The 21,421-nt window shown below is 40.0% G+C and overlaps 1 protein-coding gene across 3 annotated transcripts; it reads left to right on the forward strand.

Annotated features, from left to right (window-relative positions):
* Positions 1-1,006: 1,006 nt before the first annotated feature.
* Positions 1,007-21,284, forward strand: helz2a (helicase with zinc finger 2a). Of its 3 annotated transcripts, none has more exons than XM_031568036.2 (20): positions 1,007-1,495; positions 4,223-5,284; positions 5,619-5,802; positions 6,116-6,223; positions 6,364-6,899; positions 7,035-7,682; positions 7,839-8,634; positions 8,730-8,805; positions 8,908-12,484; positions 12,580-12,665; positions 12,822-12,965; positions 13,058-13,183; positions 13,411-13,555; positions 13,997-14,113; positions 14,453-14,642; positions 15,505-15,639; positions 15,809-16,027; positions 19,285-19,459; positions 19,627-19,794; positions 20,327-21,284. In XM_031568036.2, the coding sequence occupies exons 2-20, from the start codon at positions 4,248-4,250 to the stop codon at positions 20,485-20,487; spliced, it is 8,628 nt and encodes a 2,875-aa protein (XP_031423896.1). In that variant the 5' UTR covers positions 1,007-1,495; positions 4,223-4,247; the 3' UTR covers positions 20,488-21,284. The 3 variants fall into 3 exon arrangements, with proteins under 3 accessions (XP_031423896.1, XP_031423895.1, XP_031423897.1); XM_031568035.2 differs by having other exon boundaries at positions 4,230-5,284; XM_031568037.2 differs by having other exon boundaries at positions 1,007-1,340; positions 4,230-5,284.
* The last annotated feature ends 137 nt before the right edge of the window (positions 21,285-21,421 follow it).

A 21,421-nucleotide genomic window follows, 5' to 3' on the forward strand; every position in this document is an offset into this window, starting at 1 on the left:
TAAATGACCCTAAATTACCCAACCCTAACCCTGAATGACACTTCAAAATAGATCACCTGAGTGTATGCTTTCACAGACCACATAGGTAAGGTTCCAGCAGTCGATTATTGTTTAACATAGACTGACAAAACATTTTACGTCATTTGTATGTAATTTTTCAGAAGTACAGTAATATACATCCTTTAAATAGGATTATTTGTTGTGTGATTACTTTCATGTTATATTAAAGCCCTTACTTTTGGGGATGTGCAATGTTTGATTAGTTATGGAAAACTTCAGACTGCACTGCTTTACCAATAGGCCTACTAGTTTCCTCAGACAGACTATGACTATAATCAAAACTTACAGGAAAACAAAACCGAAAGGAGAGTCCACCATTTTACTTTCATTTCCTGAGTATTGTGGGCAGCATTCTGCTCAGCTGACCTCAATTGGATCTGTCCTTGCTTGCGTGGTTCACAGCTTTGAATACAAAGACACTATTCATAGGGTCTAGTGACGTTACTGTGTGGCATCAGTACAGTATTTGATCAAAAACAAGGCATAACAACTAGTCACACTATCATGAAATAACACAAATCTATAAATGAGTAATACTAATAATAACTAATAATAGTGGTCTGAATAAGGTCAATGACATGTGATTGGAGGCTGCTACTTCTCAGACAAAATCAGACTTATGAACCCTGAGACGTGTTCTTCTAAAACAGCCAATCACCTGAGTGGAATGTCAGCTGTTACATGAGGAGAATCAACAAATAGGCCACAGGTACCACAATTGCTCCAATTATCTCTTTATGACTCATGATATTACACAGGGATCTGTTCTGAAGGGTGGGGCAGGCTTTAAAACACCAGTTAATTTTTAACTATAACATTTGTTGTTAGGGGTTGTTAGGGGCACCTTTGCCAACCACATCATAAATATTCTGCATGCATTGGAGAGGCGAGTCATCACAATGTGTGAACATTGAGCTTATAGGACCCTGTTCACTTCTGAGCGATTGAATTACAAGTGCCCATCGCTAAATACAAGTGTAGGCTAAAAGCCCACCAAAACGCATTGTGACCCGATCTCTCCAACCACTTGCCGAGTTGGTCTGGACTAGATATTACTTGGACGTAACAGGAAATACGTCACCAATGCTTGCATCTTTTACATCTTTCTTTCTCTTGAAAATAAGTCTGATGGGTTCAGCTTAGATGACACTATATTGCATGTACTAAGTTAGGGTTTGTTTATCAACCTGTTCATTGACATGTTCAGGAAAGACAGTCTTCATGCTGTTCAGCCGTCGAAGTTAAGTTTCGTTTTCGGAGAAAAAACACAGCGTTGCTAAGTAAGTCACCTGATCTGACCGCTATATATACGAGGTAAACCTGCCGAGGAGTACAATACACGCTTGGAATATCGACGTTAGACGTATTCGACTCCTGTATTATTTTCCCCCGTATTACTTTTCTTTAAAGGGAAATACGTTCTCTCAAAGATGAGGTGGGTGTTTAACATTTCTAAGTAAAGTCTGGAGTGTGTATAATGTAATACATAAATTCGTGTCATTATGTACATTATCTATCATCATTGTTAGTGTTATTGTCAAATAATGGCGTGTGTCCATATAGTGTTTTTTCTCTGGCAGAAGTGTGCTGATGGGGCGCCGGGGGGCGGCACTTCGTCCCAGCGCTTCATCACAAAAGCGCTCCCACGCTGCTTTGTTTGTTTCTTGTTATCTTGACAGCATATTACTGCGACTAGCATCGCTCCTTTATGACCACACCCGCGCCTTTCTGAAAAGTTCAGAGATTTTCAACTGAAAGCGCTCTAATAATAATACTGAGCGCTGTGTAAAGAGACGCTGAATGGGTGCACTCTGTCCTCATTGGGAACAATTGAAAAAAAGACGCTGGCGCTCAGAAAACAACGATGTATGGACACACGCCCTAATCAAGGCATGTTACTGCCCTCTGCAGTTGTAAATCGATTTGGTTGAAATAATCTGCTTAATATTGGACGTTTACCTGCTTACTAAATAAGTTACCCGGTCCAAATGTAATTCGTTTGCTAATGCGCTATTTTAATTACTTATTATATTTGATTACTTTCGATTAGTCTACTTTTTGATTGATGAGAGGCCGTGCAAATTCAAAGTAGAGAACCCAGCAAAAACAATGTTCAAAATTTGAGCGCATACTGCCAAATGAATGGAGCCTGTATAGACGGCGAAAAGATGCAAAACAGAGTGAATGTTATATTCTACATATAAGCTTTAAAGCTTTTTACTGAAAAGAATATACAGATGTAACATTTTGATTAACTGTGATTTAATTATATATTTTCTCAGTAATTTAATTACATTTAATTGCATTTGTAATTTAATTACATAACTCCGTTACATGTAACTAGTTACTCCCCAACCCTGCGAATGTCATCAAACAGAGACATAAAACAAGGCAGTAATTATACCAGCCATGGCTCATCCATATGGGCAGGTGGAGCAGTGCCCTACCAAAAATGTGTCCCCTTGAGAACAAAGGTCCTTAAAATAAACATTTGCTCAATCATTGTTAGTTACTGTATCAATTAGATCTTTAAAAGTAGAAAAGCATTTTTAGTAACACAGTTTCCTTGTAGCCTAATCGTGATATGTACATCACTACATTTGTTTATTTCAAAGCAGAATTAGCTGGCAGTCATGGTAATGTGAATAAAGAATTGACAAATAGCCATGTGTCTAGACAACCATCAAAGTAACCACTGGAGTCGTTCAACAGGAGCTGTGTTGTAACTGCAAAACCAATTTGTCCTGTGGGGTTTTAAAATATATAGCTCCCCAGTGCCACCATGTGTCATGTCTTTGTCATCGTGTCTGTCTGATGCTACAACTTTAGCTCAAATTATCAGAGTACTATCAGAAGTGTTAAAGAAAACTTTAGCTCAACTCTGAGAGGGATGCAGTATTTCTGCCAAACACAATGTGAAACATCACAACATAACAGTATGTGTTATTTAAATCATAGCACTTCCTATATTAAACAAAAGGTAATACAATGCAATCAATTAATCATTCAATGCATCAATCAGTCAATCAAACTATATCACACCTGTCAAAAATGAAAGAGTGCAATCTGAAAAGTTTCGGTATGCATACAGTTCCGAGCCATAAATCAGATGGTCAACAGGGAGTAAAAAAGTATTACTAGAGAACATTGTAGAATGCAAATTAATAGCTTTTTTGTAATGTTGTTGGATACAAAAACTGGATACTTTTAATAAGATAAGATAAGATAAACTTGTATTAATCCCGTAAGGAAAATTCAGGTGTTATAGCAGCAAGGTAGTAGGAATCAAGTATATAAATAAACAGATAAAAAAAAATAGATAACATAGTAAAACTGGCCAAGACGCTTTGTGGTGTGCCGAGGAGAGATCAGTCTGTGGCTAAATGTGCTCCCCATCTGCTGTAGCTCGTCATAGAAGGGATGGGAGGGGTTCCTCAGGATAGCATCCAGCTTCCTCCTCGTCCTCTCTTCCGCAACTGCCTCCAGATTGTCCAGTTCTATTCCCACCATGCAGCCAGCTTTCCTCACCAGCTTGTTCATTTTGTTTGCATCCCTTGTGTTGATGTTACCCCCCCCCCCCCCCCCCCCCAACACACCACGCCAAAGAAGAGGATAATTCAGATTTTCAGTCCTGCTTTTCGTGTGTGTGCTGATTTGGTTGTTTAGGGTGGCTGTTGCTGATTAGTGTTTAGTTTGTTGGATTTTCTGTTGCTTGACCTCTAACATTAATTACTCGTTAGTTGTTAACATTTGCATAAGCGTTTATGATCTCCCTTCTTTCCTCTTTGTCGACCATGACACTCAGACTGTCACCAATCCATCTTGAAGCAAACTCACGTTCATGAATTGAGTCATACGACTAAATGATTGTCATCCTTTTAAGCCTTTCATTTTACCCACATTTGAATGTCAGTGATGTATTCACATTGCATTGATCATGCTGTTATTATTTAAGGCCAAAGTGGTTTACCTCTGGCAGGGAGAGAGCAGTGGCACCCTCCATAGGTGCAGACTGTTCTTGACACGTTCACCACATATGTCATTTATGCTTTTAACAGAAATATTAAATTATGTCAAAACGTGCAAAAGAAGAATGGAGAATTCAATATAATATTCTTACCTCTTACAGTTTTTTGCTTTTTGTTTTGTTTTTACTTTGTACATTATAGGTCCAATGATATCATATAATGGCAGTCTCCAAAACCACCAGGCGCATAGACTTATGCCCACTACTGAGGACACACGAGCTGCACGCTGCCTGCCGCTCTTGCTGCAAACAGAAAGCTGAAATCACATTCTGTCTAGTTGAGCATACCGATGCCAGATCGAATCACCGATGCCAGGGAAATATTTTACTGGCAAGGGAGAGAGGTGCAGACCGATGGAGGCCAGTTAAGTCACTACCTTCATTTGTCACACCAGCCAAATACGTAGTGTGCTGGAATTTTAAGGAAGGATTTGGTTGCAGATCCCATGGGAAAAGTTGTTCATTTGCTAGTAGCTCAGAGGAAGCAACAGTGTGGAATTTCTTAAAAAACTCCAGGCTGGACCACAGGGCACTTATCAACATGTTAGAATCTGGAACAAATCCTCCATCCCGATTGGAAGATCACCCTGGAGGCACAGACAGGATTCTAAGCCGGTTTCCAGGGAGGTTCTTGGAACTGTGTGAGACGTGTTTCCATAGCAGTCCACAGCGGATATCCAGAAAGCAAAGCGCTGGACATCCAACATGTTGCACCTCCAATCATCGCTGGAAACCTATTCTGGTTTTCTCTGAGGACAATCAGCAAAAGAATGTGGAATACCATATAATAAGAGCATTGCCCAACGTAGACTACTCTCAGTGGCGATACTGTAGGTATGTAGAACGTGGACAACCATGCTGGCACGGTGCTCATCGCTGTTGGTTTGCTCACAGTGAGGTGGAGATGGCAGTATGGACAGAGGAAAGCCAGGGGCCATTTGATCGCTCCAAACTGCTGGGAAAAGATGTGCAGAGGTCACAGGGATCGGTGGCTAATTCAACACCACCAGGGAAGCTGCAGAAGTGTATGGAGGAGCACTACTGCAAGCTCTGCCGATGCAAGTTCCGCTCTCAGGAAGACTATATGAACCACTGCTTCACAAGTGAACATAGGCAACGTATCTTTGAAGATGGCTCAGAAAAGGGAAAATACAGAGACCCACCCCAAACTTACCATTCCTTCAAAATGTGCCAAAGGTAAAAACAAGCATACTGATTTAAATAAGCAGATGTCTACTTACACATGTGGTAAATGTATTATTAAGTAGTTGTTTCATAGCGGTTCTTGCATGTCAAGGCATTCATGGTATTTCAAGACCACCTCTAACAATGAATGCAAGGAAATCAAGGAGACTCGCTAACATTTAATCTTTTGTATTAAATAATTCTGAAAACATTCCAAATTCCATTCCAATTTTTTTTTTAAATTCAATGAAACAATTAATCTAAACTAAAATAAGCGCGTTTGGTGTCTTTATGACTATAAAGCATCAGGAACTTGGGATTTCATTTTCATGACATTTCTCTGCAGGCCTCACACATGTGAATATGGAGACAGATGTTTGGAGGCACATTCTGCAGAAGAACTGCAGGAGTGGCTCTCCAGAGCAAGGGCTTCCAGAAAGAAGGCCAGCGCGGCAGAAGAACAGGGTTTACTGTCTTACCAGGACCGCTTACTAGAGGAGTACCGGAGCAGTTCCAACCCAGACCACATTGTGAGGAGATCTAAATCTAAACCCCCATTTACTTTTTCTCAAAGTGGAAAAGGAAGAATTAGTACAGGGAGGCAAATGTTTGGCAGGATGTTCGTTTCTTGCCGTTATAATTGTGATCTAATTAGATAAATATGTACAGGGATCCAGTAGCCCCTCTACATTGTATTTATATTGATCTTTTTCCATCTTTACATATAAGTTTAATTTTGTTGTATTTTTTTTACACGGCAAATGTATTCATTACACATTATGGTATTCATTATATGAACTTAATGTTGACTTAATATTTAGTAACCTCTGGTCTGTTTGGCAGATATCTGAAACTGTTTCAGGAGTTACAGGCAACTGTGATATGGACCTGTCCACATCTGTCCAAAAGGAGAAAGTTCCAGTGAGATGGAAATTTACTATAGTTTCTAAAGTAAGTTGTGAAATATATTTTCAAAGAATTTTGTGTAATTTGCCTACATCATATTAATGCTGACATTACATTTACTGATATTTATTGGAAGAATTACTTTTAATTTTGTAGTTTATAAATAATCCCATTTTTTCTTTCAGAAACCTCTGGCTGAGATTGCATTACTCAAACAGGAGCCAGGGGCTTCATTCACATTAGGTGAAAACAGCAATGAACATCGAACACACTCCACAGGTGACTGGTATCGCACATCTAGCGCACGTATGGAGTGTAGATATGAAGTGACAGTGTCCTTTGTGTCCACCCACCCTGGACTGTATGAACAGTGGCTAGTGTTTGACTTTGACACACGGCCAGTTCTTCTACACAAACTCCAGGTCAGGGTTGGTGTGCCACCCTCTCCCCATCCAGAGATTTGGGAGAAATCCTCAGTCCCCACAGGCCTTTCGTCTCCACATCTGAAGCTTTGGAACAGAGGAAACAGGGTCATCGTCCCATACTTTAACCGGGCTGAAGCAGAGATAAAACTTCTTAAAGAGTTTAAGCCACCCGCCATGAACTCCCAGTATTACCAGCTGACCAATGACTGTGTTCCCATTAGTCATCACAACTACAGGGAGAAAATGCACAACTTCTTAGACCAAGAGGAGCTAGCTGAGGAGCAAATTGTTTGCAGGTATAGATGGATATTTTTGAAATGGATGAAATTAAATGGATAACTTCCCTTTTCTTAAAGTACTTCCAGAAGCTTAAGCTTTCTAAACTTGTGTTTTAATTGTTTCACTCTAAACACTGCTTTAATTGTTTTCAGGCTCAATCTTCATGGGAACATTATATTGTCAGATAACTTGTGTGACATTCGTTTTGGGCTGAAAATGGCTTACGATGGAGAACTCTTCGCGCAACTTCTGGTCTCCCATGCACTCACCCCAGACACCCCCGAGGGGTTCATGTTGAAACGATGCGTGGAGTTCGTTCTTGTGGGTGAGGTCACTACAAATGATCAAAGCCAAAAAGTCTACGAGGCTAAGATCCTTAGAGATACAGCCAGTGAGAAGGAGATACACCTGCAGCTCTCCAGAGAGTGCTGTTCAGACTTGGGTCTTCAAAAGGGTCAGACACGTATGATGGAGGTCCAGTTCCAGCTTAACCGCCTCTGGTTCTGTGAGATGCACAAGGCCGTTGACCTCCTTCCAGATCTTCAGTGCGTACTGCCAGACTTTAGTAAGACTTGTGTTCCTGTACATTCAACAAAACACCGCATGGACGACACACCCAATGTAAAGCAACAGGCAGCAATGGGCTTCATTCTTGGGAACCCTGATGGCAAAAACCGCGTGGCGCCACTGCTGATATATGGGCCCTTTGGAACTGGAAAAACATTCACTCTTGCTGCAGCTACAGTCGAACTAATGAAAGAGGACAGTAACAGAGTCTTAATATGCACACACACAAACAGGTAAAGCTTGCTCTACATTGTTTTTTTATTCACAAAGTATAAACCAAATAATACATAAATCCATACTCATAGATTACTGAAAAAATATGGGTGGTTTGATTTGGGCAAAATAACCTTCGTAAACTATTTTGTATTAATGCATTTCCTCTTTTCCAGTTCTGCTGATCTGTATGTGAAGGATCATTTCCATAAACACGTTGAGTCAGGAAACCTAAAAACCAAACCTCTGAGAATAAAAGCAAAGGAAATATCTCCAAAAAGCACTGATCAGATCACAAAGAACTACTGTCTTCTAACTGAAGATGGCCAGTTTTTCAAATTCCCCAACAAAGACACAGTGGACTTGACAAGAGTTGTCATAACAACCACTGGAGTGGCTCGCCTTCTCTGTGACCTGCACCTCCCCAAAGATTACTTCAGCCACATAATGATTGACGAAGCCTCTCAGATGCTGGAGTGTGAAGCCCTGATGGCTCTTGGTCTGGCGGGCCGTGAGACTCGAATAGTTTTGGCTGGAGATCACATGCAGATGGGGCCCAAGCTATTCTCTGTGGAGGACGAGAAGCGCTCAGACCACACTCTGCTCAATCGCCTCTTTCATTCTTATAAAAGTGAAAAGGATAACACTGCCTCACGAAGCAAGATCATTTTTAATGAGAACTACCGCTCCACAAAAGAGATTGTGGACTTTGTGTCTACTTACTTCTATGTTGGCAAAAAAGATGTCATCAAGGCCAGCGGAAATGTTGCTGCTCACCCTACACAGTATGCCTTGATGTTCAGCCATGTCCGTGGGGAATGCCATCTAGACACAACAACCATGTCTTGGTACAACCCTGAACAGATAACAAATGTTGTTCAGATTGTTCTAGAGCTTCTCAACAACTGGCCCGTTGAGGAATGGAATCAACGAGATCCCTCTGCCATCTGCATTCTCTCACAAGGCACCCAGGTATTTCACCTGATCATAATTATTCATATTTAAGATACAAAAATAATTTTCAGTTTTATTTTCAACATACCCTAATTCTTTTCAACACACAACAGGTTTACCAGCTCAGGACAAAATTAAAAGCAGTACAGTTGCACAGTGTCACAGTGGAGAATGCAGAGAATGTTCAAGGTAAAGTATATAATGTATAGTATATATAATATACATGTTTATATAATGCCTTACAAAGTTTTTAAGCATAAAAAGTGATCAAAGATCCTGTGTCTTTCATAGGCAAACAATTCCGAGTGATAATAATTGTCACAGTGCACACGAGAGATACATTAAAGCCGTCTGCTTCCAACTGCTTGGAGTTCTTCAATGATGCCCGTGTCCTGAATACAGCCATGACCAGAGCACAGTCTCAGGTGATAGTAGTAGGAGACGCTGCTGCTCTCTGCTACTTTGGGAAATGCTCCAAAACATGGAGAAGCTACATAGAGCACTGCATTGCAAATAACAGTGTTAAACCTGAGCATCTGACCCAGTCTTTTCTAAACGAAGAGGTCATGGAGATCTCCAGATTTGTCCCAACACAGGAAGAGGATACCAGTGATACTGATTCGTCAACATCAGAAATGCCTGACATGGACCCAATTCTTCAGGAGCTCCTTGATGAGAGCAATGATTGGAAAGTGAACGTAACAGAGGAGGGCGTGTTAGATATCTTCAAAAATGACCATCTTGACAAGACATCTGATGACCATGAAGAGAAGTACCATGTGGACCAAAGTGATTCCGCATTCCACCAATGGAATGGTGAAGAAAATGAGTTTACAAGCAAAAGTGTGCTCAAACGCTGCACAATTGTGATGGAGAGATATGACTCAGGCTATGCTATACCACTTGATGACCCAGCTTCAAGGATTAAAATCAGTGGAAGGCAAAATATTTGCGGTTGTTTTCCTGGTGATGAGGTCCTTGTAGAAGTGTTGAGCGAAGAAAATACACCACCTACAGGAAGAGTGCACGGAGAAGGAAGAGCCCCTCCATCCAGCAAACAGTATGTATGCACCATTGAAAAAACTGACTACCAAGTGATGACCCCGATTAATAGGTGCATATCCAAGATATACACTCCATTTTGGAGGGATAAACCACAGCACATTGCTGTGCGTAACCCAGAGGACTGGGGGATTCAGAGATTTGTTAAGGTTAATGAGGAATCTAAGAGAAATCTTCTTTTTGTTGTCCAAGTATTGAAGTGGAGAAAGAATTTTCGCTACCCGCTAGGCATTGTTGTGAAAGTCTTGCCAAAAGTGACGTCTTTGGAGGCTGGCATGGAGGTGTTAAACTTAGAGTATCAGCTCTCAAAGATTCCTTCACTTCAACAACAAGAAATGGTCAAACTTCGGGAGTGCTCCAAAGATTTACATGGACGGGATGATTTCCGCAGCATCATAACTTTCACAATAGATCCCTCACACTCTCAAGACCTTGATGACGCAATCAGTGTAAGAGATCTTGGCCAAGATTATGAAATAGGGATTCACATAGCTGATGTTGCACACTTTGTGTCCAAGGGAAGTAGATTGGATGAATATGCTAAACAGCAAGGAACTACTTTCTACCCACCTGGACTTGGAACTACACCTGTGTACATGTTCCCAAGAGAGCTAAGTGAAGATTTTTTCAGTCTACTTCCGGGTCGCGATCGACACACAGTTTCACTTATGGTGGTCATTGACAGGACAACGGACCGCATAAAATCAACAAAATTTCACCTCTCTGTGATTTGCTCAGACCGAAAAGTTTCCTATGATGAAGCAGAGGAGATCCTTCAAAATCCAACAATCAGCAGTGACCCATGCTTTGACACAGTGGAGGGCTGCCTGGAGATTGCATCCCACTTCTCAGAAGTTCACAGAAAGGACAGAAAACAGGATGACTGGTGCTACAAGTCACCATCTGAAGATTCAGTCATTGGTAGCCGACAATCTCACAGTGTGGTGGAGGAACTCATGATCCTCTTTAATTACAGTATTGCTCAGGAACTACTCAAGAATGAGAAGACCAAGAGCTGTACGCCTCTAAGGTGTCAAGAAAGGCCAGATATGGCTGGCCTTGGACAGCTACGGGAGCGATGCAGCCCATGGCTCCCTCTGTCTATTCATCTATCTCGCCTTATGGAGGATGAGGGAGGTCTCAGGAGTCTTCCAGAAGCTAACCGAACTGTGTGCAGCACTGCAAGTGGTGTTGGTCAACAGAGTAATTCGGACAACACAGCTTTTTTGAGAAATGGCAGCCGGGAACCTGACACTTTTTCAATACTTACATCCCTTCTTGAGAATCTTCAAACGGCAGCCAACGAAAGAGACATCCACAGAATTCTTGACCTCATCACAACAGATGATGTGCATCCACAGTTGCTGCCCATTGTCCTTGCATTCCGGAAGCTCATTCACAGAGCCCATGTTCTCCGCTCCAACTCGACTCTCACCTCTAGAGTTGGGCACTTTGATCTTGAACTGGACTGCTATAGTTGGGCCTCCTCACCAATTCGCCGCTATGTGGATATCATTGCTCAAAGGATTCTCCATTCTATTCTAGAAGACAAAGATATTAGGTATTCACCCATTGAAATTGATCAGGCATGTGTCAGCTTTTCTCTACAGAATGACAGGCAGTCCAAGTATGAGAGGACATCCCGCAGCCTACACTTTGCCACTGAGTTAAGAACACAAAGTGCAAGGAAGATTGCTTTCATCACTGGTATCCCGCCAAATGGCAACCATTTTCAGCTATCGTTTCCACTGCTACGACACTCAATATGTGACGACGTGGTCATCATGTACAGGGACCTTCAGTTAGCAGACCAACCCGCGTATGATGCACACAGAAACTGTTTAATTCTTAAATGGATTCGAAGGGTGTACTCATTTATACGGGATGACATCCACTCTGAGCTGGAAAAACAAGTTCCAAATTCTCTAATTACACAGGTGTCAAGGGAGGCATGGGTACGTTTGTTGTCTACCATTAGGGAAGAAAAATGGGGGGACATGCTTGAACATCTCCAGGAAGTCACCTCAGAAGTAAGGCATGGGGGTACTTTCAGTTACACAGAGCCACATGACGGCACAATGAAAAAGTCTAGGAAAGCAGATGCAATGGAGGGCCATTTTGTTGAGTTTTCACTGCAGCTGAAGCAGGGTGGCACCATTGAGGTACAGCTTGGAACAGACACTGCAAGGGGACTGCTGGTTCCAGCTGTACAGCTCCTGGTTGTAAACCCTAATTTTGAGATTTGCTTGGAACACATCAAGAACCCAATCGAGTGTTTCTCCAAATACGCTCTTCGTGCTTCCAAGGATGCATATCCCACGTACAGTGACTACCAAAAAATATGGAGGCCCCTGTGTGAAATGGAATCTGCATGCAATGCTGTTTCAGAAAATGAAACCATTGTCTTAGAAGATGTGGAGCTTACGTGGACACATGTTCAAAAAGATGAAATTATGCAAGGATTCTTTGAACTTCCCTTTGAGAAGAAGGAGCAGTGGGCTATTGAATGCGACTTCAGGAATTGTTTCCTGTGTATCCGTATGAGGCGATATGACAACGATTTCCAACCAGAGAAAAAGCGCGCCCATACACTCACAGAGTGTAAATACTTAGACCTCACAGATATGACCAACGTCATCTGGATTGCTCATGGTGTAACCACTCAAGTCACAGAGGACGAGGAGACCAAAGACATCAAGATAGACTTCTGCATTAATCACTTACCCATGACCAATATTCCACAGAGAATCTTTTTGAAGAATGGAAGATTCACTGTAGAGTTGATTCCCAAACTCCTCCCAGATGTGTAAGTTTGACACGTTACAACATCAATGATAGAATCAAGTAAAATATTAAAATCTAAATTTTACAACTGTTAATAAATGTATGTTTTGTTTGAAGGAGGAAAGAGGATGCAATAAAGCGCCTCACCAAGGCAAATCAACTCGTGAAGGACATTGCACTTGGCAAACGGATCCATTCTGAGAGTGAGTCTCTAACTCTTCACAGTTGGTTGATTTGTTCCAGATTTTTGTTATTAGTTCTAAAATATGGTAAACCAACAAGAACAAAAGCCAATTTGAGGTTTAGATCATTTATTGCAGGTATAAGTATTGCTCACTTTAAGCTGTTTTTTTATTCAGGCATAAAAATCATTGGCAAACAAAGTGGGACATTTGACATGGAGAATCATCGTGCCTTTGGTTTTCCATCCTTGAACGAAAGTCAGAATAAAGCCATAAGAGAGACACTTCAGAACCGCTTCACCCTCATACAAGGACCCCCAGGTAAAAATGCACATTTCAGCACTACAGCACACTACAGTGTGTGATTGTAAATCCAACTTAAACTGACCATAAACTTTTTTGGTTTTCCCCAGGAACCGGGAAAACTGTTGTCGGAGTCCACATTGTTTATTGGTTCTTTAAACAGAGTGATGAGACACAAAACAAGAGATGCATTCTGTATTGTGGCCCATCTAATAAGTCTGTTGATGTGGTTGCAGGTAAACATGTCATTCTTGTTTAAAATCTAAATGTAAGACCTATTTTGGTGCACAAGAGACCATTCTTTGAGTTTTTACACTGTGTAATTTTGCTGATTGCTTAATGTAAATGTTGCATCTCTATCATATGCACCACGTTTGTCATCCATAATGAGCTCACGTGCGATAGATATTGCTGCAATACTAACGGCTGGTAAACCTTCTACACTGCACATGTCTTTGTACAGGTCAGCTCCTGAAACTGACTGCCGTGTTGCGGCCACTTAGGGTTTACAGCGAGCAGATGGAGGTGCGGGAGTATCCCTACCCAGGCAGCAGCCTGAAGCTCTCTCGCCAGTCCCTCAGGGAGGGGAAACCCAACAAAGAGCTGAGGTAAGGGACTAGTATACTGTGATACCCACTGGGGAGAATAATTAATTCAGGCTGGGTGTTTCAGCATACAAGTACCATTAAAGAGGACCTATTATGCTTTTCCTTTTTTCTTTCTTTTGTTTAGTGTTATAACGCCTTTTGTGCATGTAAACGCTCTGCAAAGTTGCAAAGACACAGGAGCTCTTACAGAGCATTTCAAACAGAGGGTGAAAGGAGATGTACAGTATAAGAAAAAGAATGTGTTTTTGGAACTTTGATGTACATTTATTCTAGTAAACCCCAAAAATGAAATTATGAGCATTGCGTAATAGGTCATCTTTAATGACAATTTCTACTTGTAACAGGACTGTACAAGCAAGGGTCAGTGAGTGGTTGCTTTACTTCTAGTTATATATAGTATCTATAATGTGTAGCTTACACTGCGCTCACTGTCTTCTGCAGACCCATAACCTTGCATCATGTGATGCGGGAGCCAGATAATCCATTCTCATCAAAGATACGTCTCTTTGATGAACGAATTAAAAGAGGAGACAACCTTGAGGAGAGTGAAATTAAGAGGTATGCTTTTATGCTGATCTTGTCACTTTTATCTACACTGCCAGAGCCCTGTTCAGTTGTCTCCCAGTTGTATGTGTGCGGTCTCTTTTGTACTGTCTTATTCTGTCAGACTGTCTTTGTCTCTTTTTTACTCTCGATAGCTCTTCTCGTGGCGTGGTTTAGCCTCCAATTGTTGTATTCCGAAAGTCTGGGGCCAGTTGTTTTAGTACCTTTATGTTTTGTGCTGTAATACTGCTCCACCATCAGTGTGACTTCACTCTTCAACTTGAGTTGACACTTCCTGTGCCATTTTTAAAAATCTATTTGGTGACATCACCTACCTCTATTTTTTAATTACAGGTACAAAAGTCTCCTGCAGAAAGCCCGCAAGCACGAGCTGTTGAGGCATGACGTCATTCTGTGCACTTGCACCGCTGCCTCACACCCAAACTTTGCCAAACTCAACCCCCGGCAGATCATCATAGACGAGTGTGCCATGGCAACAGAGCCTGAGGCTTTCATCCCGTTAGTCACCCATCAGCCTGAGCAGGTAGTGCAGGATGATAACAAGGGACTGATGAGGGAACATGTTGTAACATGCCAAAAACACACTGATGAATGACAAACAAGGAAAAACTCAATGTGGCTGGTGAATGTGTGTGTAAATGTCAGTGTGTACTGTATTAGATATACAGGACATCAACCTGCCTTTTGATCATTAAGATTTATGCTGCATTCAGGACACGTCGGAAACTAGGAAAATACAAGCTCCGCCTCGAACTAAATGATTTATGTTTATGCTCGGGAATTTGTGCAGAAATTCAGTGCCCCGATTTACCCGACTTGAAATTACAACTACAATCATGGCATCCTCCGTCATGACCTAATATTACAAACACTATTTTGATTACTTTCATTTTGATTTAAGTAATTTACTAATGTATTAGGGAAGTTGTCAGCATTACAGTTTTTTCAAAGACATTTGCAATAATTGAGTTTACTAGTCTTGATGTATATGAACATGATTGGCTATTCATATGATTCAAACTAAATAAAAAAATACTAATTTAAGATTAACATACTTCAGAGGCAAATGCAGGTGAGACAACAGGTATGGCTATAGGAACCTAAATTGTTTTCCGAGCTGATCGGCTAAATGCATATCTTTCAGAGGTTGAAAGTTCTCAAGTTGGGTTTACTGAGTTTACCGTTGTCTTGAACGCAGCATTAGCCTTCAAAATACAGAGGTCACCTTTCTTTATAATTCTCATCAATACTTCTAATGTTAAATGTATTTTACCCCTGTCATATTTTATGAAACAAATAACTCACCTGAGTTTATTGTTGACTAGACTTCAACTAAACAGGAAATTCAATGATAATGGTTTCTAAAGAAAGTTGTATATCCCTAGATTGTCCTTATTGGTGACCATAAGCAGTTGAAGCCTGTCGTCCATTCTGATGTGGTGGAAAGACTGGGTATGAGCAAGTCTCTCTTCGAGCGGTATATGAAGAAAGCCTTGATGCTTGATATCCAGTACAGAATGGTGAGTACATTATATTCAGAAGAGCTACATAAGATCCCCACTGATCATGAGTGTTGGTTGATTTAATGTGATTGTATAATTGAGGCTGTCAGGAAAGGCTTATTGTCAGACTAATGTTTTTATATGAGACTCTACATTAACAGCATCCTCACTTTGTATTTTGTTTCAGCATGAAGACATCTGTGAGTTCCCTTCACAGCAGTTCTACAATGGCTACCTAAAGACTGGACAACGCCCTAAGGCAAGGCCAAGTGTACTCATGACCGCCTCACAGCATCCAACCCCTATCTTATTTGGACATGTTGAAGGGAAGGAAGTGGGTCTGGTGGTGTCAACAGAAAGGGGGAATGAAAATTCAATGGCAAACCTTGAAGAGGCTGAACAAACGGTAAGGAGAACATGAAGATACTGATTAAGCCTTTTCAGGACATTACTGAGTGGTCTGTCACAAAACAGCCTGTTCACAAAGCATATCATAAAATGCTGTTTGCATGTGTAACACTTGTCTGTTTAGAAGATAACATTGCATTCTTGGAATAATATAATATGGGATGAATATAAAATGAACAATAAAAGGTGTCAGTCTATGGAATGGGATTTACCAAAAGAGCAGAACAAAAATCAGACAACTCTGTGCAGGCTGTGCATCACTTTACAAAGAGCGAAAAAAAAACATTTGTACAATATTGTGTAACTATATATATATATATATACGTGTATATATATGTGTGTGTGTGTGTGTGTGTGTCAAAATGTTTGTGTAAGGAGGGTTTGAATTGCAGAGCTGATAAGATATCGAACCTAGAAGCCTATTTGTGGGCTAATACATCATACACATCATTCACTTTAAAAGTTAATAATAAAATGTATTCTGAACTTTAAACTCTATCTATGACGGTGTATAAATAAATGGGTAGTAATGATCATAGGCGGAGATCCTGGGGGGGACAGGGGGTAAGCCCCACCATAAAGTTGTCCCCCCCAACAATCATTGTAAAAACAAATAAATAATTTTGAATAATATAGTAATATTAAATAAAAGCCTGACAACACAAGCGGTGCTAATTATAAACGTAAAACAATGTGTTTTTTAAGTGTTGAAAAATCATGATCCCCTATTCCTCAAAGTGGTTTGGTTAACATGCTATTTCCAACGGGCGGGGCTACCGGCAGCTCCCTGTTTCAGTCAATCAGCCCAGTACAGTACACTGTCAGATTGTGAGGAAACCAACCGAACCAGTAAAACCTCTACAAGTAAAAGCCAGTAAGTAATTTATCACACCACTTGTTCAACAAGCACAAGCTTGTAACATGAAAAGGGACATTTCTCCTGCTTTGTCCAAAAGGTCAAACTTGAGCTTGTAAACAAACATTAGCTAGTAGCTTAACCGGCGTGCGGATTAAAAATAGGCTGATTTTGGACAAAGCACACACACACACACACACACATTGGACCTCATTCTTGAACGCAGTTAAGAACATGTTAAGAAGAAATGTCTTCTTAACTCCACTTCTGGACAATTCTGGCATTCATGAAAGTTTTCTCATTTGGGATTTGTTCTTAACTTTGAACAGAATTTAAGAACGCTAAATAGCAGTCGTAAATCGGCCAGATTGGAGTGCGCTCATGTTCTTAAGGGCTGAATTTGTGAGAAATCATTGGTGATCGCGTTCACATCAATTCTACAGACATCCTCGGATTTAAATAATTATAATACGAGAATATTTGTATCATAAACAATTACATTTCACATTTATAGTCATGATTCTTCGAGGCATCGTGATGTCCTAACAAAAATAAAAGCACTACACGAACACTGCAAATGGCATTGAATAAATAAATAAGCACTAAACTCAATCGCATGGATATAGCCATGGTGGAATAGAATGGACACATCTACATTCTGCAACAGTTCCTCCACCTCTACACTGGTGAAGTTAGCGTAGATGCGTCAGTTATCGGACAGTTTGTTAAAAAATCGATATGCTAAGTCTATTTATAGATTAACGTTATGTATAAGGTTAGCCAAACTTACGGTTTTCGAGAGAGATACATGTATTTGTCCTTTTTAACTTGTACGACTCGTTTAACACCGCAAGAAAACGTATTTCTAAATATTTCTATTTATGTTTGCGGTGACACATTACATGAGTAGGTTTTCGCCTGCGTCAGTTATCGGACACTCCCACTTTGTTCCAGTTACAGTGTTCGTTTTCGAGATAATAATATGCTTTCCTCCTGCTTTGACATATACCGGTCTAATTTCTGTACAAATGACTTTGTCACAATATGTTTTGACAAGCAAACGTTAATCTAACTAGTGTTATTTTTGTTTAATTTAAGTATTTTGTGGGCTTTCTTTTACCTGATTCAGTTGTAGGTGCAGTCTATTCACTTAAACATGCACAAAACAAACATGGCATGATTATGTATGTTATGTATTAAAAATGAAGACATTTATTATAACGGTATTGTAATTGTACTTTTGTTCGTGGAAATACAACATTTTAATCTAATTCAACTTTGTTTAAGTTAAACTGTAAACGCAACTACGGAAGGCGACCTTCCTCACCAAATCGCGTTATTCTCCCGCCCAATTTCTCAACAAGTGCCTTTCATATTGACATAGGTCTAAACGACCAGAGTAATCGGATTTGGTCTCTGTAAGCATCCGTAATTACATTACATCATGCTAGCTGTGTTAGCATTTGAAATGACAGTTTAAAATCACAGTCAAACTTCATCTGGAGAGAATAAATCTGACAGTACAACTTTAAGACGAAATTAAATATTCGTTGCGCCGCTAAGTGTTCCACACTATAAGGTACACGCAAAAGTACAACACTATTTCACAAGTTTAAATTAGTTCTACAGAGTAAATTTTTTTCAAAAGTAAAGCTTAAATGCCATATTTTTGTGGGAGCTCACGTTTCTTTCCATAGTCACTCACGAGAGTGAATGTAAACATGACAACGCTGAAAGTGTTCGATAATTGACGCGTGCCGGTAATTGACGCAGTTAAGATAGGTTACATGTTGAAAGTCACTCCAGTAAAGTTCGAGCAAAACCCACACTGACCGTGTGGACTTTGGACATTACACTATTTGTCTGTGAGTAGATATTTTGTGTTGGTACATTTAATGCCGTCTAGAGAATTTCTGTTTGTAAATGTTATAAGAGAATTTGGTATTTAGCAGCCAAGTTATGCTAGCTCTTGTGGTATCGTGCTACCTTTATGCCACATTATTTGATGTAAAATGTATGTATCTCTTTATTTCTGTCTGTTCCAGACAGTTTTACAAAATCAAACGGCCTGTATGAATAATTGCATGCTGATAACTTCAGTAAACTCAAGAAAAAAAAGACTTGTGGATTCACTTGAAATTCATCATCTTTATTCTGCAAAGACAAGTGTTAGCTAGCTGTCTAGTCCTGCAAGGTAGCAAACGCAGTACGAAGACAGCATAGAGAGAGAGAGGGCGATAGGGCCGGACAGCAATTTTTTCATGTCCCCCCCCCCCAGGAATTACTCTCTGAAATTTGACCATATATTGTACCCCCCTACAAAGAAATGGGATATCCGCCCCTGATAATGATATTAGTTTGGTAATTAAATTGAACCTGTTATTTCATTTTCATCTCAGGTCCGGCTTGCATCACTGCTAATAAAGTCAGGAATAGATGCAGAACAGATTGCCATCCTCACACCCTACAATGCACAAGTGGCCAAGATCAATGCAGAAGTGGCCAAGATCAGTGAGACTCTGTTATTGAGAGGCCTCCTCAAAGTCACGGTTAGCACCATCATGAAGAGTCAAGGTACACATTCAAGCTATCTGATATTCATACTTGCTGTCTTCTGTCTGAAGTTTCACATTCGTATTTCACTGCTCCTGCCAATCTTCCAAAATGTTATTTCACACCAAACTATTTCACTGAATTTCATTCGAAATTAACTTTGCGTGCATCCCACGTTTTATTGACAGGAAGTGAATGGAGGTATGTTATCTTGTCCACTGTGCGTTCCTGTCCCAAATCCGAAATTGACAGTGCACCAACTAAATCCTGGCTCATGAAAAAGCTGGGATTTGTCATGGATCCCAACCAGGTTAATGTGGGAATCACAAGGGCACAAGAGGGCCTGTGCATCATTGGTATGTACCTTTAATTGAAATATAACTATGCTGCTATGCTTCTGATGTACGCTTTCACTTTCTATGCAAATTACACTAGATACATGACATGCGTCTTGATTTTTAGTAGCCCAATTGTCTTTGAAGCAATTTGATGCAACAATACGGGGGAATTTATATTGATTAATAAATGAATTTATACTTAATTGTTTTTATAAGCAACTAGTTTAGGAATCATCTTCAAATACATTTTGATGGTATGATCTTGTGAAGGACAGAAAAACACACTTCTCGTTACCACTAGCCACCCAGGCTATGCACTATGTCCAGGAGAGGCCACCCCCCAAATTGTAATAAAAGCTTTTACAGCACAATATTGGCAACTTTATTGCTAAAAGGCTCCATAAAGCATGCTAACTTTTATCAGTGCCAACTATGCTGTTATTGGTATTTACAAGATTTCTGCTTGTCTTTTGGGTAGTTACCTCACTAGTTTTAAATAAAAACGCTGCTTTAAACAGTATTCACTTGAAATTCATTTGTGGGTTTGTAGGAAATCAGACTCTGCTGCAGTGCAGTTTCCTCTGGAAGAAGCTACTGAATCACTACCATGGAAAGTGGTGTGTGGTGAATCCTGCTAAAAACATCCAGGTGCAGAAAAACAAAGGTGGAACCCAGACCAAAGGCGTCAGGACCCTCCTACTTAAAAACTAATGTGCTAGCGTAGCTATGTCAGTTATCAGACAGTGTCAAACATCGGCCATTCTGTTAAACAATCAAAATGCTAAGTTTAATAATGGATTAACAATCTATAACTTCAGTTTAATAATGGATTCACATGACAACGCAAAAGTTTGCCGATAACACACGCCGTCCGATAATTAACACCGTTACGATAAGTTCCGTCTTTATTTGTAATTAGGTACAATCATCTGGACCATCTGAATCACAACCAAACTATTGGTTGAGTATTAAGTAATATTTAATGAGTATTTTTGTGTCTAAATAATAATGTACAGATTGTAAAGACGAATGAACTTTTGATGTACAGATATTTTGATATTTTTTACTTTATATGATGTTTTGTATTGTGTTTATTTTAAATTTTGTGTTTGTAATGTATTCGTTGTTATGAAAGGGTAATTTGGTTGTATTATGTTCTATAAATAATTGTTGCAAATATTTTATTTTACTATATTATTCTATTGCACTTTACCTATGCTTGTCACAGTCAATGTCACTGTACTTTTACACAAATATATTTAAGCTTCCTTTAAGCATTCTGGGACATTTTGAGACAAAAGCTGTAATTTTTGTCACCAATGTTTAGTCAACATTCCATGTCTGGTTGTCTAGACATACAGTATATGTTAATAATAAGCTATACAGTCCAGCTTAGCTGGATTTTAAGAAATGCCAGCATATGAAAGAGTTTTCTTGTAACTATACACCCATACTGATATGTGTAGTGTGATTGATGACATCTCAGTAAAAGTTCCCTCTTCATTTTTGATGGTTGTTGACTGTTCTCTTGCTGCCCCACTTGTCAGTTTTATGGCTAACTTCAAGGAATAGTTAAACCCAAGTTGAAAATTCACCTGTAGGTCAAAACTCTCACTAGACATATTTCCTGTAGTTGTGAGAAATG

Source organism: Clupea harengus, chromosome 5 (genome assembly GCF_900700415.2).
Source record: "Clupea harengus chromosome 5, Ch_v2.0.2, whole genome shotgun sequence".
Lineage (NCBI taxonomy): Eukaryota > Metazoa > Chordata > Actinopteri > Clupeiformes > Clupeidae > Clupea > Clupea harengus.

Excerpts from the sequence above, each read along its gene's own strand:
- helz2a (XM_031568036.2), top strand. The coding sequence starts at position 4,248 with ATGGCAGTCTCCAAAACCACCAGGCGCATAGACTTATGCCCACTACTG. Across the intron at positions 15,640-15,808 it reads TTGATATCCAGTACAGAATG|CATGAAGACATCTGTGAGTT; the intron begins GTGAGTACATTA and ends ATTTTGTTTCAG. Across the intron at positions 19,795-20,326 it reads AGAGGGCCTGTGCATCATTG|GAAATCAGACTCTGCTGCAG; the intron begins GTATGTACCTTT and ends GTGGGTTTGTAG.